This window comes from Nothoprocta perdicaria, unplaced genomic scaffold (assembly GCF_003342845.1).
Source record: "Nothoprocta perdicaria isolate Ctin4 unplaced genomic scaffold, notPer1 scaffold_19, whole genome shotgun sequence".
Taxonomy (NCBI): domain Eukaryota; kingdom Metazoa; phylum Chordata; class Aves; order Tinamiformes; family Tinamidae; genus Nothoprocta; species Nothoprocta perdicaria.
The window spans coordinates 3,710,603-3,726,885 of NW_020455093.1; the positions used below are offsets into that span (position 1 = coordinate 3,710,603).

General features: G+C 37.1%; 1 protein-coding gene across 4 annotated transcripts in view; it reads left to right on the top strand.

The window, feature by feature from the left end:
• Window positions 1-350: 350 nt before the first annotated feature.
• Window positions 351-16,283, top strand: part of KIDINS220 (kinase D interacting substrate 220) — a 54,839-nt gene continuing 38,906 nt past the window's right edge. For all 4 annotated transcript variants that reach the window (XM_026037104.1, XM_026037105.1, XM_026037106.1 and 1 more), the window contains exons 1-12: window positions 351-493; window positions 4,751-4,849; window positions 5,921-6,019; window positions 6,502-6,600; window positions 7,520-7,621; window positions 8,142-8,240; window positions 9,206-9,403; window positions 11,838-11,936; window positions 12,974-13,072; window positions 13,518-13,616; window positions 14,696-14,873; window positions 15,475-15,639. In XM_026037104.1, coding sequence (XP_025892889.1) covers window positions 386-493; window positions 4,751-4,849; window positions 5,921-6,019; window positions 6,502-6,600; window positions 7,520-7,621; window positions 8,142-8,240; window positions 9,206-9,403; window positions 11,838-11,936; window positions 12,974-13,072; window positions 13,518-13,616; window positions 14,696-14,873; window positions 15,475-15,639 — 1,444 coding nt within the window. In that variant the 5' untranslated portion in view covers window positions 351-385. The remainder of the gene's footprint in view (window positions 494-4,750; window positions 4,850-5,920; window positions 6,020-6,501; window positions 6,601-7,519; window positions 7,622-8,141; window positions 8,241-9,205; window positions 9,404-11,837; window positions 11,937-12,973; window positions 13,073-13,517; window positions 13,617-14,695; window positions 14,874-15,474; window positions 15,640-16,283) is intronic.

The window sequence follows — 16,283 nt, forward strand, 5'->3', positions numbered from 1 at the left end:
TGGCATATAAAGTTACTCTCATTGTTTTGTATATACAGAAAAAAAATATGCATATGGAGGACAACTATGCATTCCATTCAAAAAAATGTGCTTAGAGTGCACATCAAAATGGGGCAAATTCTGCATTTTTTTAAGAACTACAGCAAATTAGCTGCAAATTACAAAACTAGAACTACAAAAATAGCTGAGATGCAATGCCAATTTTGTCTTCCCAGCTTTTTGCTGAGGAGAACGGCAAGTATTTATACTCTTCCAGAAATATATTAGCGTGCATTTTTTTCTAATGTTGAAGTTAAATCTCATTGACTTTACTTAAGGTTTTCTTCATCTTTCACTTCAATGCAGCTAAGTTCTCCTGTACGAGCATTTTCAATTCTGTGCAGAGATGGCAAGTCTGATGAGTCAGAGCCTGTTGACCTACGTGGAAGAAGGGAATGTTCCTGCTCTGAAAGCACTGCTTGAGAAGTGCAAGGATGTGGATGAGAGAAATGAGGTAAGATGGTTTGTAAAGGTTGGTTTCATGCTTCTGCTTATTTGTTGCAGACTAATAAATTGTTGTTTAGTATAGTAATTTTGGTTTTACGCTCAGCATCTTGCTTGCCAGTTGCACCGTGAACACACGGGATGATGGTTGGCTATTTGGTCACCGAGTACCTCGACATCTTTCAGGTTTTTTTTTGTTTCTGAGTTTTCCTGTAAGCTAGAAAACATAATCTTCATCCATCAAGTGAGAACGACTCATATTCATGCTTCTGTAGCCAGGAGTTTACAGATCCAGATGTGTGTGCATTTGTACCCTGTCCTTTTTGGGATGCAGTATGAGATGATAACCCTGGCCTTTGCCTCACGTTCTAGTTTTGAGGGAAGAGCAGTTCTGTTATATGATCCCAATAGGAGCATATTTTGTAGCATACTCTGAGCATGCTATTGTGGATGAAAAGATACACGTCAAAAGATAAATCTAGGTTTGACCAGGAGGATTAAATAACTTTAGCAGACTTGTACAGAAAATCTTGATAGGTGGCAGGGAGTGGAAATGTGGATATTCTGCATCCTAGAAGAGTGTGCTAATCATTAGCTATTGCACTGTACTTTGTTTTAGTCTGATCTGAGGATATCACCAACAGCAATAAATGTGCTGTAATTCCATATACTGCGCCGAACTATACTGTTCCTCAAAGTTTCTTGGAAGGTTGGATTCATACAAAAGTCTGTTGCCAGTGGCTGCTTCTATTGTTTTTCTTTATGTTTAATTTTCAGATTATCTTGTTGTAATGCAGTGTGTGTGCATACTTGATAAGTCAAATCTTCTTCAGCTTAATTAGATTCTGTGGCTGTAAACATCTGGGCTTTTCTGTCATCTGGGTTTTCAACTTTTATAATCAAATTTTGGTTGAGCTCTGATTTCTGGTACAGTTTCGTGGAACTGGAGCCCTGTTGACTTATGCGGCATATTCAGGGAATCATGGAGTAATAAAGAGTGGAAGGGATAGGTTGGAGTCACGGGCTTTGATTTCTTCCTGGTCACAGGGCCAGTTTCACACATAGGTCAGATTGCTCAGGGACTGAGCTCAGCAAATCTTGAAAGTCTCCAAGGACACAGATCCCACAGCCCTTCTGGGCAGCGCTCCAGTGTGAAACCACTCTTCCTCTAAAACACTCTCCTCCTTTCTCATTAGAAAATCTTTTGCTGGTGCTTGCGACTGTCACTTCTTCTCTTTTTCTTTACGGATTTCTGAGAATAATCTGCCTTTGTTTTCTCTGCAAGACTGTCATTCCTCCAGGGAGAGAAAGATGCTGGTTTTCCACCTTAGCCTTCTATTTTTCAGGCTGAAAAAATTCAGTGCACAGTTTCTGATTGTATGTCTTATACATATTTATACCTGTAACCATTTTATTTTTCTTTCACTGTCATCAAATTCATTGGTTATTTGAGATTTTTGAGATTTTATTTGACATTTATTATCCCTTATTATCTTATTAAATTATTTGAGATTATCTTGTCAAGTTATTTGAGATTTATTATCTCTTATTTGAGAGTGAAGTTATTAAGTTATTTGAGTTTTTTTTTTTTTTTTTAAGTTTCTGGACATACACTTAAAACTCACCATCAGGCTTGCTGTATATCTGAGAAGAGGAATGATCTGTTCCCTCTACTGATAGTTCCCTTCAACATCATGGCAGAAATCAGCCTGATCAGTCAGTGTTGACTTTACCAGCCCTCACATTTTTTTTTCCATGAAATTTTCTTCTTTACTTGATGGAATTAAGGGCACAGCTGGGTTTCAATAACTACCTTTTTTAGTGACCATTTTCTTATTTTTCCCTCTTCAAACCCATGAGGATTGAGGGAGGAGTGTGTTTACAAAGAGTTGTGTTTAAATGTTAAATCTTCATTGTAATTCAGTGGTTTGAATGCAGTGCTCTTTCCAGTTTGGGACCTGCCAAAAAGTCTTTTCTTGGGTAAAAAAACAAAGCAGAGTGTGCCAGCTCCAGGGGAGTATGTCTGAATAGCTTGCTTGCAAGCAAGGCTTTGCTAATGCCAGGACCTCCCAGGCTGCAGTGAATTGTCAGAGCGTGGAATCACCGGCGCTGATACCGACGCTTAATATCTAGACTCCAGAGAAGCTGCCAGGAAAGCTTGGATGTCCTGGGCAGCTTGGGTATGGATGGTTGTGTTGGATTAACAACAGCCATTTCAGTTAGTGTGGAGTGACTCTTGGCTTCTCTCTCATTCTCTCTCTTGCTGTTGTGCCAGTTGCCATGATATTTATCAGGAAATACTGGATACTTGTGCTTTGATTCGGATAACCTGCCCTCTGGTAACCCTTTTTGTGTACTTTGCCTTCTACTGTTCTGATCTGGGCACTTGAAGTAGCTTCTGAATCTTCAACACAGACTTTGGGAGACAGCTATAGGATCTATAAGATTGTACCAATTAATGACTTCCAGAAAGCAGATGCCTCTGTACCCTTGACCATTATTTAGACTGAGTAGTAAGGTTGTCGTTAATGATACAAAAGATCATGGTGCTTCCTACCCATCATACCTGTAACTGTGTTGTTAACTCTGCTCTGTTACATTGCTGACTCTGGGTTTGATTTTTTTTTTTTTTTTTTTTTTTTTTTGTCTTCTCTGTGCTGGACTTCATATACAGTGTGTGCAGCTGTGGGACCATTAGACCACTTAAGCTTCTCCAAGAATTGCTTCCTTAATGGTATTAATGGTACTGAGGGAAGCAGTTGATGCCTTTTCTCTTCTGGTCCATCAGTAACCCACTATGTGCTGAGGATGCTTTATTGAGTAATGACAGAATTGTCAGCTTTGAACAGGTTGCTCGGTACCATCTCCGGTCAGGTGCTGAGCATCTCCAAGGGTGGAGTCTCCACAGACTCTCCGAGGCCCCCAGCCCTTGCTGGTGCCTGGGGTTATTCCTTCCCGGGTGCAGGGCTCTGTATTCCCTTTCTTGAGCTTCCTTAGGCTCCTCCAGGCCCATTCTTGCAGCAGAGGGACCAGCCACTGCTCCTGCTCTCTGCATCCCCAGCAGATGTGCTGAGGGTGTCCCCTCATCCTGCTCCCTGATGGAGACCTCAAACAGCACCGCACCAGTGTCAACTTACTTAAATCTATTTTTCACTATAAAAAAATAAATTGTGTTAGATAGAAAGCATACCCTGCCATAATATTATCTGTTGACTGTCTGTAATGACTCTGGAAAAACACTGTAAAGACTAGTCAGGGAATGCCAGATAGACTAAAAAACATTTTTGAATGAGCTGCCTGTTTTTCTCTGGTTACTTCTTTGTACTGTAAGACAAAGGAATTTATCAACCATATTCTTTAGTAGTCATGCAGGTTAGTCAAGACGAGTGATCCCACCTGTGATTTTTAAATGCGCAGCATTAGCATCATTTTCTCAAATGCTTCGAGCATTTTTTAATTATAAAAAAAATGAAAATGTAAAGAAAGTATGCTTAAAAAAGTTATGTTACAGAGAAAGGGCTGGAGTCAGGAAGAATGTGAGCCATTTTAAGATAGTTGCAATTAATGGATTTTTTGTAATCTGTGCTTCTTACCATACAAAACAGTTGCTCTGAGGGGTTTGCTGTATGACTCTGAAGAGAGATTCCGATACAAAAAATAGTATAATGGAAGAGTGACAGATTGCAGCTAACTTTTAAAAAAATTCTTAAAGGCAAATCAGCCAGTTCTGGTATCTTTTTTTTTTTTTTAATTGAAATAAAGGGTTTCTATTAAGACAGATGGAATCAGTGTTGCACAGGACAGGAATTATGTCGCTAGTTGGTGTTATCCAACAAAGGTAGGATGTGTGATTTGAGTATTTTCGCAAGACTTCAGCAAGACGCTTTATCATTAAGCTGAACCTGTTCTGTGGCCATCATAATACCTGCGGTTTAAAAAAAATTAAAAAAATAAGAAAAAAAAAGTAAAAATAGTAAAAAGCAAAATCTACTCATGCCTGAGTTATTTCAAGATGTAAAGATGTGACAGGCTATGTTGAAGATGTCTTCAGTAGGTGAATCATTAGGGAAGAAGGATGTTCTCAACCCTCTAACTCTCTGGGTAACCATCTTTCAAATGTCCAGTTTATTTTTTTTTTCACTTGAGAAGGAAATATTGGAAGCAGAACTTAAAGTTCTTGTGTAGGCTTTTGCCTTTTACTGCTGTCATATGATGCATTATTTGGTGTTTTACTGCAGCATGTCTTTTGCTCATTGTTTGGTTTCAGAATGGCCAGACTCCACTCATGTTGGCTGCTGAGCAAGGCAACTTAGAAATTGTCCAAGAGCTTCTCAAGAAAGGAGCCAACTGCAACCTGGAAGATGCAGTAAGTATTAGCACTTTATCTTACAGTGCCCAAAATACAAGGAGAAGGAATTTCAAGAGGCAGGCAAGGAAAAGGTAATTAGATGAGTGTGTGGTGGAGAATGGTGGAGAGGGGAGAAGGATGGAAAATAATGACATATAGGAGAAATTTTGTTCAGAATAACTGGTTGTGTATTCTTCGGATTAGCCATGGCAGTGGTATAATGGGATGTATGGTTTTTTGATTGTTTTTGGTGGTTTTGAATAAATACTGAGAGAGAACTTGGATTAAAGAAATGTTTTTTGTGAAAGCCAGAAGACATACAGGTAGAGAAAGCTGTGAATCTTGTGAGTTCTCTTCCTGAGCATGAAGAAGGGGATGACTCCATAGTGAAAAGGTGCCTGGTAGCAGCAGAGAGGGCAGAAACATTCTGAAAATTTTTGTCAGATCTGTATATTTCCGTTAAGAACTATCAAAAGGAAAACAGGGTTATTCATGCTGAAAGTAGTTAATTTGTGTCACACGAGAAAGACCTCTTGCCTCGGCAGAGAGCAAATGGGACGCATTTTTGGAGTTACTTCATTACATCTTCTATAAACGTTGGTTTCTAGATCTATACATAGAATAATTAGAGTATAAGCAGGTACTATATTTATACTTGTAGAGCTTACAAAACAGTCCACAACTACATATTGCCTGAGCAGTGGGTGGAAACCCTGTGTAACACAAGTGGAAATTTATCCCAGTGGAAACAAGTGGAAATTTATCTCCTGGATGCACAACTACGTGAGGCAGCAAAGGAAAGAAGTCTGGTCCTCCTGAAGCAGTTGTGGATTTGGGAAGCAGGGCTCTGCTCTTGAAGCAGCCACATAGGTGCTGTTGCCCATAGTGTCCAAGTGGGATCCTGGGAAGGAGAGGACGTAACTGGAGAGGGTGCTGGGCAAGTTGTCTATGAGTGAGGTTTTTGGTTATTTTCTAAGAAGACAGCTCTTTTAAGGAGCTTTGAATTTCTTACCATGTGAGTTATACACTTGCAAAATAAAATATTTATGTTAAACTACTGAATGTCACTTAAAATCTTTTTTTTTGTAGGACAATTGGACAGCTCTTATTTCAGCATCTAAAGAAGGACATGCAGATATTGTAGCAGAGCTGCTAAATTATAATGTCAATCTGGAGCATCGGGATTTGGTATGTGTGGTCCTAACGTGAAACAGCTGATGTTAAATAGTTAATGTGAATAGTTGCCCTGTTTCCAGTAACAACAAATATTCAGGGAGTTGGAGACCTTCAGTTCTGTAAAACAGATTGATAAGCTTTATCATCAATCAGGTCTTTATCTTAATGCAGTGCTGTTAAAATGGAAAAGAATATGTGTGTGCGTGTGTGTGTGTATATATATATATAAAGAATCGAACGGTTTTGTGATAGATTTCTGTGTTAATAAGGACTGCTTATTTTATAAGGTGTCTGCTTATACACTGGGCAGATTTTGCTTTGGAAAGAAGCTGAACTGAAATGTTAGGTTGGTAAAATAAGTTTTTTTTTACCCAGACGAGATTCATATTATAATTGTGTTTTTATGCTGTAGAACTGTGATTATTGCTATAGCAGTTTTAAGTTTTTAAAGAGAACTTTTCTTTTTTGGTGTTTTTCTGAATTGTGTTTGCCAGGGCGGGTGGACGGCTCTGATGTGGGCAGCCTATAAAGGCCGTACAGAAGTAGCTGAGCTGCTGCTTGAGAAAGGAGCAAATCCCAACATCACGGGATTGGTAAGCTTTAGTCTCTAGAAAAAAAGGAAGAAGCAAGTTTAAAATTCTCAATTATCTATTCTCAATTATATCTCAATTATCGATTATTTTCACCTTTTTTTGTGCTCTCATACTCTGTTAATAACGTGATGGTGTTGAATTTGTGTCACAGACAGTATTTTTTATTTAAAAAATTGAATATATAGATGCTAGTAAGACTTAACTCATTAGGAGAGAAATACTAGAGAAGAGTAATGTATGTAATGTGATCAGTATAACAATTCACATTTCTGTTTCTGCATCTGTACAAGTTAATGGATTTACTAATATTGTACAATCTAGAAATACGATATTATATGTTAATTATTACCTAATAATTAACATGCACAGCGTACATTCATGACTATGAGCAAATCATACCACCACGACTGAGGTTTATTTTGGTTTTTTTGCATGTAAGATTTGTCATAAACATCGTAGGCATCTTGAAACTTGAATGACCAAGTAATTTGTTTATGTGGTCAGCTCACTGGTACTTGGGGCACCAGTGAGTGGGTAAAAGAGAAACACAAGAACTTACCTGTCTGCTTTGGAATTTAATCTGGCTGGCACATGGAGCTTCTGCGTGTGTGCAAGCTGCTCTGCAGTCTCAATTAGTTCAGGAGAATTGAGAGCTGTCTCTGTATTATAAAGGCATATTTGGAGGTAAGGATGTGAATTTTAAAACTTTGCTTAACGAGTTTTAAAATGGTGTCTATTCCAAACAGACAACTTTGTAGCCATCAATCAAACAAAGTACTAGGCAGCAGTTGGATTTAAATCTGTGTATTCCTTCTTCCCAGTTTTTATCATCTCTTGAAGCGTTCTGATCGATATTTTGTTATAGCTGAGACTATAATTTGTTCACGGGGCTAATTCATTTTTTTTTCTGCCTTTTAAGCAATACAGTGTTTATCCAATTATCTGGGCTGCAGGACGAGGCCACTCAGATATAGTGCATCTCTTGCTACAACATGGAGCTAAAGTGAACTGCTCCGACAAGGTGAGTTGTTTAATAGAGACTAACCTCTTTAGTGCTCGATACCACTCCTGGAAGAAAAAGTTCTTAGCATGCAATGTCCTAAAATAACTTTTGTATCTAAAAAGAAATCAAAATGTATCCAATATTTTCTGTTTTTAAAACACCTGCTGTTAATTACTTTTTTCCCCCACTCATGAGATTGGAATTCACGTGCTAGGAGTCTTGATACTTGCAACTGTATTGCAGATTTCTTGGAGGATGCTGGAAATGATTGCAGTGAACATGATTATGGGGCAGCATAATTCTATTTTTTAAGCTACTGGAAATCTTGCTGTCTTAAGTGGCATAGGAAAATAATTCTTCTAGCTAGTTACCGCTAAAGAAAAGAGGTTAAAATAGGTTGTCAGGTGGTTTTGTTAATTCTCAAGGTGAAGTTATGTTTTTGTAGGTTTAATGCTTTAAAGCATAGGAAAAATATTGAATTTAGTTGATAGTGATTACAAAGATTAATATATTAAAATCTTATTAATATTTTTTTCAGTATGGAACCACCCCTCTGGTTTGGGCAGCAAGGAAAGGTCATTTGGAGTGTGTGAAGTACCTGCTGCAAATGGGAGCTGATGTTGATCAGGAAGGAGCTGTAAGTAAAAGTAAATGTTGCTTTTCTGTGGTAAAATGTAGGTACATAAGTCTTTTTTTTCCCTTCATTCTAAATACCAAGCTTTATATATGTAACAAGATGAAATATTAATGTCAGAGTTTATTTTTTTAGAGCACTTTTTTCAAATGACTGTTGAGTACTACTTAGTCATTTTTAGTATTTTAATAAAAATATTATGTAACTGTTATGTCATATTGATAGTAGACAGGTGACATTCTGTTATGTAGCACTGATGTTTTAATGAACTTCAGTGAATTTAAAATATTTTCTTTGGTGGGCAACTATCAAAAAACATTCTGTACCCAAGACTGATGAGCCAAGTATCTTCTTCAATAGCTGGTTAAAAAGTAAATCAAACACAAGGCATCTTTTTTTTAAAAAAAAAAAAAGTGACTGCTATGCATTTTTGAATGTTGGACAGTATTTTAGAGATTTTCAGCTATGTGTATTGGTCTTCATAATACAGTGCATTTTTGTGTATTTCTCATGTAATACATTACATTGGACAATCTAAAATACTGATAGATAACAAAACATCATTAAAAGTTGGGTAGAAAATTATGTAATGGAACTTCTGATATTTATGTGATTATTTCTGAAGTTCTCCTAAATACCTTTTTCTGGCACACCTTTTGGCCCATCGAGGTCCTCTGGTGAGTGCTGTGTTCTCACACAACATGAAAATGACTATAGGGTGCATATGGCATATGCAGGAGTTAGCATAGATGGATATGAGTTATACTGTTTGCATTTAATATATTATTTTAGTGCTCTATTTTCCTTGCTTTTTAAAAATATGCTTACCATGCTTTCGATTTAAAAGAAGTAAAAGCTCTGAGGTAATAACTGAATGGCGAAGAAAGTAATGTGTCACTTAGTGTTTTTTTGTTTGTTTATTTTGTTAGTTAAGCTATTATTACAGTGACAATTTCTTTTGTTTTAAGAATTCGATGACTGCACTTATTGTAGCAGTGAAGGGTGGCTATACTGACTGCGTTAAAGAAATACTAAAAAGGAACCCAAATGTAAATTTAACAGACAAAGATGGGAATACAGCTTTGATGATTGCCTCAAAGGAGGGCCATACTGAAATTGTGCAGGATCTTCTCGATGCTGGAACTTACGTGAACATTCCTGACAGAGTGAGTACATTTTCTTGCCATAAATATGGTTGTGTGTGCATGTTTCTTTTTGTATGTGTGCTTTAAAAAAAAGGTATGTGTGAGTATATGCAGATTAGAGGATAGACAATTTTCCTGTATATGATCATTTTCCTGTGTGAGTATATGCAGATTAGAGGATAGATCATATTTCTGCAACCGAAGGGTATTTTTACCTAGTGCTGTTTGCTGCTGTTCAGAATACCTGCTCTGTAAAGGCATACAAAAAGCTATTACCTTTTTTCTTCTGTTTTTATTGTAAGATGAAGCTTTGAACTAATAATTTAATTTTTTCACTTGTTTATTCCTTGAATTAGCAATTTCTTTCTTTTACCTTATACTGCAGAAGTGATCAGTCTTGTTATCTTTGTTTACCCTATCTGTAACATGAGTAATACTCCGCTAACTTGAATGCTTCATTTTTTTTGTGTAGCAATATCTGCAACAGTGCTGTTAAAACTAGAGAACACGGGATGATATTACAAACAAAATGAATATATTTCATCTACCTTCATCTTTTATAATGAAACATTTTTTTAGAACTCTCTTGTGTAAATTAGAGGAAGTGTAATAGGACATACAGTATATTTAGAGGAAGAGAGTGAGACAACTAAATGTAACTGTTGGCAGGTGCCCTCTGTATCTGAGCTGCTGTTGTGATACTCGGTGGAAGCGTCGGTGCAGGCAGCGACCAGAGCATGAATGGGTTTGCCAGACGCTCAAACTTTCACTCAGTTGCCTTTGCAGAGGAATTTGGGCTGCCCATGGTCCCACTGGGATATTCAGGTTTTTCTGAAGTGGCAGATGCAGCTGAGCAGGATGAGAGCTTCTTGCCTGTGAGGGTGACAGAGCCCTGGAACAGGCTGCCCAGGGAGGCTGTGGAGTCTCCTTCTCCAGAGGTCTTCAAAATCCACCTGGATGCCGCCCTGTGCCCCGTGCTCTGGGTGTCCCTGCTGGAGCAGGGGGTTGGACTAGACGATCTCTAGGGGTCCCTTCCAACCTTGAACATTCTGTGATTCTGTGATACCCTAGGGCAAGACAGGAGCTTAAATACGCACATGAAAACCCCCCTACATTTAGCTGCCTCTGTCAGGGTGAAAATTTTGTGTTAGAGCGATCGTATGGCTTTGAGGTGGAATTCCTAGTCATCTATACTTACCATAAACTTTTAGAGGCTGTAGAGGAGGGAGAAAAAAAAATCCAGTATCTGTTTTATACCTTAAAAATATGATTTTTGGTGTATTTTTCCTAGATTTCGAAGATCAACCAGTGTCTTTCGCAGGTGGCTTCACAGCAAGCTGCAGTGCTGCATATATTTAAAAAAAAAAAAAAAAAAAAAAAACCTTCAAGCCTTTACCAGAGCAAAAGCTAAAATTTCCAGAATAAACCTCCCTTCCCATCTCTTTTCTCACAAAATTCTGCAACTGTCCACTCCTCTGCTCTATGGAAAGGAAGAATTACAACTTTCAGTGCAGTTGATTTTATTCCAAAAATATGTGAAGTAATGATGAGTCTCGTTTTCTTGCTTGGCAGTCAGATACGTGACTGTGATTGATAGGAGAATTCTTTCTTTAACTGTGGAACTCTGTTCAAAACCTTTTATATTTAGCTTTTGTTTTTTTTTTTTCCAGCTAACTGCAGTATTTTAAAAATTTGAAAAATCCTTTTTATGTTTGTTTGCCGTATGCTTTTAATAAATAGATGACAGTTTTTTCCTATTTCATCCCAAAAAGAAGTATTAGGTAATTTCAGGATTTCATTTTCTAAAGCTCTGACATATCCTCCTGTGTTAAAATCAGAGGCTTTAAACACAGTTTTAACTGCTTCGTGTTTATACTACACTAAAAGTATTTTTAATCATTTTTATGAGTTATTTGAGATTATGAGATATTTGAGATTCATTTAATTTTAACATAGTATAGCAAAGGTATACAAGACAGTAGTCAAAAGTGTGAACACACACACCAAAAAAAAAAGAAAAAAAAATCTTCAGGATATTCTATTAGCTATGGAATGGCTAAAGCAAGATTAGACAATCTTTCGTAGAGAGATTATCGTTGTGGGCAGCTGGTCTTTCTGTGAAGCAGCTGAGTTTTTCCATATGTATTTATAATATATGCTTCCTTCTTTTCTGAGATAATAGTTTAAGCTGAGCTCATTTTAGGTGTTTGTTTTGTCATAAACATGTATTATTTCATCTCTCTGGTGAAAAAATAAAATAGTATTTTTCACCTCATACACGGTGTATGCATCCAAGGATAGAAGTATTTTTTATATCTTTCTTTAAAATGATTTTAAGTTTCTGAGTGAAAAAGACACAGTGTATAATTAGAGAGTATGACTTGTTTCGTGATGTCTCTCTCCTTTTGCCAAATAGTGCTAGCTCAGCATTGATGCTCTTTCACCATTCTTCCAGAGTGGAGACACGGTGCTGATCGGAGCTGTGAGAGGAGGCCATGTGGAAATCGTGAGGGCCCTGCTCCATAAATACGCCGATATAGATATCAGAGGCCAGGTAAGTCCAGCAGTGCAAGTGCTGTTGCCTTGCTTGCTTTGCTGCTTTCAGTAAGTTCCTTTTCCACGGTTCCTGACTTCGGTGTTGCCTGCCTACCCCTCCTGCCCTTCGTGTGTGGTGGTGGTTTTATCCTTCTTCCAACCCTGCTGTTGCTCAGCACAAAACCTGCTTTCATTAGTGTATCTGTCAGCTTCTTGTTGATGTGGGTCTGAAAACTGGGAGGTTTTCAGTGTCTTGATACATGGTAGAGCCACAACAAGCAGGCAGAAGCTGCCAGGAGAGGGGAGCTGGAAGCTTGGGCTTCTGGCACCGTGAGGATGGCTCTGTCCCTGCTCGCAGCTGTTAACCTTGAGAGTGCTTTTGGGGCCTCACTGGCACAGGAGGAGGAACCATCATGGGAGAATTCTGGTTGTTCACATGAGACATTTAAAACAGGACCAGTGATACCAGAATTGGTAATAAGTACTTTGTGTTTTTGTTTTGTTTTGCTTTTGTGGGAGACTTGCAGCCTGCCCAGAGCCTGGGTTTGTGACGCTGCAGCAAGATGACTGGGTCCTTTGTGGCCTTGCAGCTACTCTGCCTTTTGCTGATCAGTAACATGCCCATTAATGTGATTCAGCCAGGGGAAAACTCAGATAAAGTGTGACTAGAGAGAGCTCAGTGGCCAGGAATAGGGGTAATGGAGACCTGGGTTGTGCCCTCCTCAGTCCTTCTCAGAAGAGGGGCAGTCTCAGTTACAAGCACCTTGCTGAGTGAGGCTTCCAGAGAGGATTCAGTCTCCCCACTCTGCGGCCTTGTTGGAACCCACCTGGCTCAGCCAGGTTTTAATATGGGTAATAATATTTATTTTGTCCCCAAATTCCACAGAAGTACTAATTAAATTAGGTAGCAACTCCCATTGTCCCAAACTGTGCTAAAATTGTGCTATGTAGTATTCTATTTTCAATATGATGGTTGTATTTTATATTTGTCTTTGCAGTTGATTAAATTGCATTAAAGTACTTCTAACATCTGTTACTTTTAAAATCTTTTTATAGGATAATAAGACTGCTTTGTATTGGGCAGTTGAGAAAGGAAATGCCACAATGGTGAGGGATATCTTGCAATGCAACCCTGATACTGAAACATGTACAAAGGTAACCGTTAATTACAGAAATGAATTTATTTTACTAAACATTTTCTCAATTCCTACATAATGGGAAGATCATCATAACCAAGTTCTGTTGTTCCTAACTGTGGAAACCTGTGCCTATTTAAAAAATAGTTACAAAGTTCTCAAAGTTACATATATTTTCAGTAATATTTTCAGATCTTTTGTTTTTTATCTGCATCTTCTCTTTCTTTATTCAATACTTATTAACAGAAATGTGTCTTGTGTACTGAGATTGTAATCATTCTTGGTTGCAGTATTTGTGATACTTCTTCAAGAACATATGCACTGAAGTGTTACAACTTTCATAGTAACATTTTTTATTGAAAAAATATTTCTTAAAAGTTAAGAATTTAATCTGAAAACCATCTTAGCATGTTTACTTGAGCATAAATGGAAGATTTTTTATTAGCTCTACTTTCCACTTCTAGGATGGAGAAACACCACTTATAAAGGCAACCAAGATGAGAAATATTGAGATAGTAGAGCTCCTTCTGGACAAAGGAGCTAAGGTTTCTGCTGTAGACAAGGTAAAGATTCTTTGATAACTTATTTTAGTATGTTTAATCCTTTTATTTTGTAGGGGAATTTTGTAGTGAGCTGTGGAGGATGAAACAGGAATCACTTTTTCTTTGTTTTGTTCTGTTAGGTGTGGGATAGGAATGATTCTGTTTTCTGAAAAGCATTCATACCTTATTTTTGATTTCTATATTTTGCACTATGGATATGTAACTCTTACAATTATGATGTTAAATGGAACAGTAATTTTGCTAAAGGAATACAGTAATAGGATCTGAGTTTTTGACTTTACCAGCATCATGACTTGTCCTTGATTTCTCCTTTGACCAAAATGAGATGGAGTTTGAGACAGATGATTGTAAATGATTGGTTTTGTTCTGGAAAATGTTAAAACTGCCAGAAATAAAGTGGTTGGGCAGTGGTTGCTTGTTTTGGTTTATATTTCTGAACTTCACTGTGCTGGTCATTCTTGATGAAATTTAGAAAAAGCAGATGCGATTTTTTTTCAGTTGTCTATTGTTGTTGTATTAAAAGCCAGATATAAGTGCCACAGGACAATGGGACTGGATCTAGGAATGATTATCGATGATTTTTATATGACAGTTATTAAACAGGCTGATTTTTGACTAGTTCTAATATTTGATGCTTAATTATTTATGGACCTGATTCTAGAAAGCTCATATTTAGTGTATATCAGAAGTCTAATTGTTTACCCTCTTGATTTAATTTTCTATGTAATAAAATACAGTCCATGGCGTAGTCTCCCATAGACGCCCATAGAATTAAGAAGAAAAAATAAGTTTCTTCCCATTGTTAGTATTTTGAACTTTTGTTTCTAGTAGGATGATTTTAGTAACATGAAAAAAAGCATCCATATGAGGAATAAGAATTTACTTCTGCCTTGTCACGTCTTTTGTAAAACTTTGATGCTTTGAGGAAAAAGGCATCTGCCGTAAGGTGTTAATGGTATTAAGAATTCCTTAAATTGTATTTCAAGTAGGTAATATATCTGTAGTGATATAGAGCATATAGTCCATTTGTAATCTTATTAATTTGTGTTAGATATCACTAGTTTTTCACTTAATTGCAGAGAGGAGACACTCCACTTCACATTGCCATTCGTGGAAGGAGCCGTAAACTTGCTGAACTCCTCTTAAGAAATCCAAAAGATGGTAGATTACTTTATAGACCCAACAAAACAGGAGAAACACCTTACAATATTGACTGCAGCCACCAGAAAAGTATTTTAACACAGATATTTGGGGCCAGTAAGTATAAGTATTTATCTTTTACTCAGTTCCAAGTGTATATTGAAGAAAATAAAGCTTATTTTAATGAGATAGTAATTCAGAGAATAATTTTCTCCTATGTTGTTTTTAATGCACTTGTAGATTAAGAATCAAATTTATTCAGTTATATGTTTTAAACTGGAACGATTCACATTTTTAAATGCCTGCTTGAGATATTAAAAAACAAAACAAAACACTTTTGTCATTCCAAAATTCCAGGTCAAATGTGCCTTTGTGTTTGATCTATGCCCTTTGACATGGTATATTGTGCAGCTTATGTTGATGGTTTTGTTTTTACTTCACTTTTGCTGATGAAAGAATTATTTTCTCCAGCTTGTTGTGATTTGAGGTTTGGGTTTTGGTCTTAGGTATTAAGCTGTATTAATTTTTCTAATTATATAACATTTGTAGGGGTGATTTCAAATTCCTGCGAACAAGAATGTATGAGTAGTAGCTTATGTTACTTCCCATTAAGTGGGAAGAAAATGTATACAAATGTAGGTTAAAAAAATGCCATGATTCCATGTATAGACATTATCAAGTGGAAGAAAAAAGCTTTATATGAGTATTTATGTTCCAGGGCACTTGTCTCCCACGGAATCGGATGGCGACATGCTGGGCTATGATCTCTACAGCAGTGCCCTGGCTGATATTCTCAGCGAACCCACCATGCAGCCGCCTATTTGTGTGGGGTTGTATGCACAGTGGGGAAGTGGAAAATCTTTTCTTCTCAAGAAACTGGAAGGTAACTTTTCACTCGGCCTTTTGTACAGATACAGATCCATACGACTGCATTGTGTGCAGATGCAGATCCATACTACTGCATTGCAAGTGGTTGCAACAAACATTAGCCCATCCCTGTCTCTGCAGCAAAAGAATTTAAACTGTAGCTCAGTTTAGTTATAACTTCAGTCATCTTTTTATTCTGCATTCTGAATGTTTCCTCTTTAAATAGATCCTAAATACATTTTTCAGGAATTCTTGTCTGAGTAAACATGAATCAACAAACAGAAAATAAATTTGAAAAAATTTTACCTAGTAATAAACATGATGATTTCGCATATTTGGTGCTAAGCTATTTTGTAAGCTATTGAAGGAGCATAGATTTTGGCATGGATTTAATACGCCTTTAAAAGAGAAAATCTGCAGCAAGCAGTTCAATAATTATATAGTTGAAAGATTTCATTCATTGTACGGGTGAAAAGTGATTTTTTTTTCATTAAGACTTGAGTGTCTTTTCAAACAGTGTTGTCTCTTTTTTGTTGGAAATCAATATCAAGGCAAAGTCACAAAGTTGAGGTAAAGCAAGGGCTTTTCCTCAGAAAAAAAGATTGTTGTAATGCCTCTTTTGCTCTCTGTTCTAGAAAGATTATTGACATATTAACATAT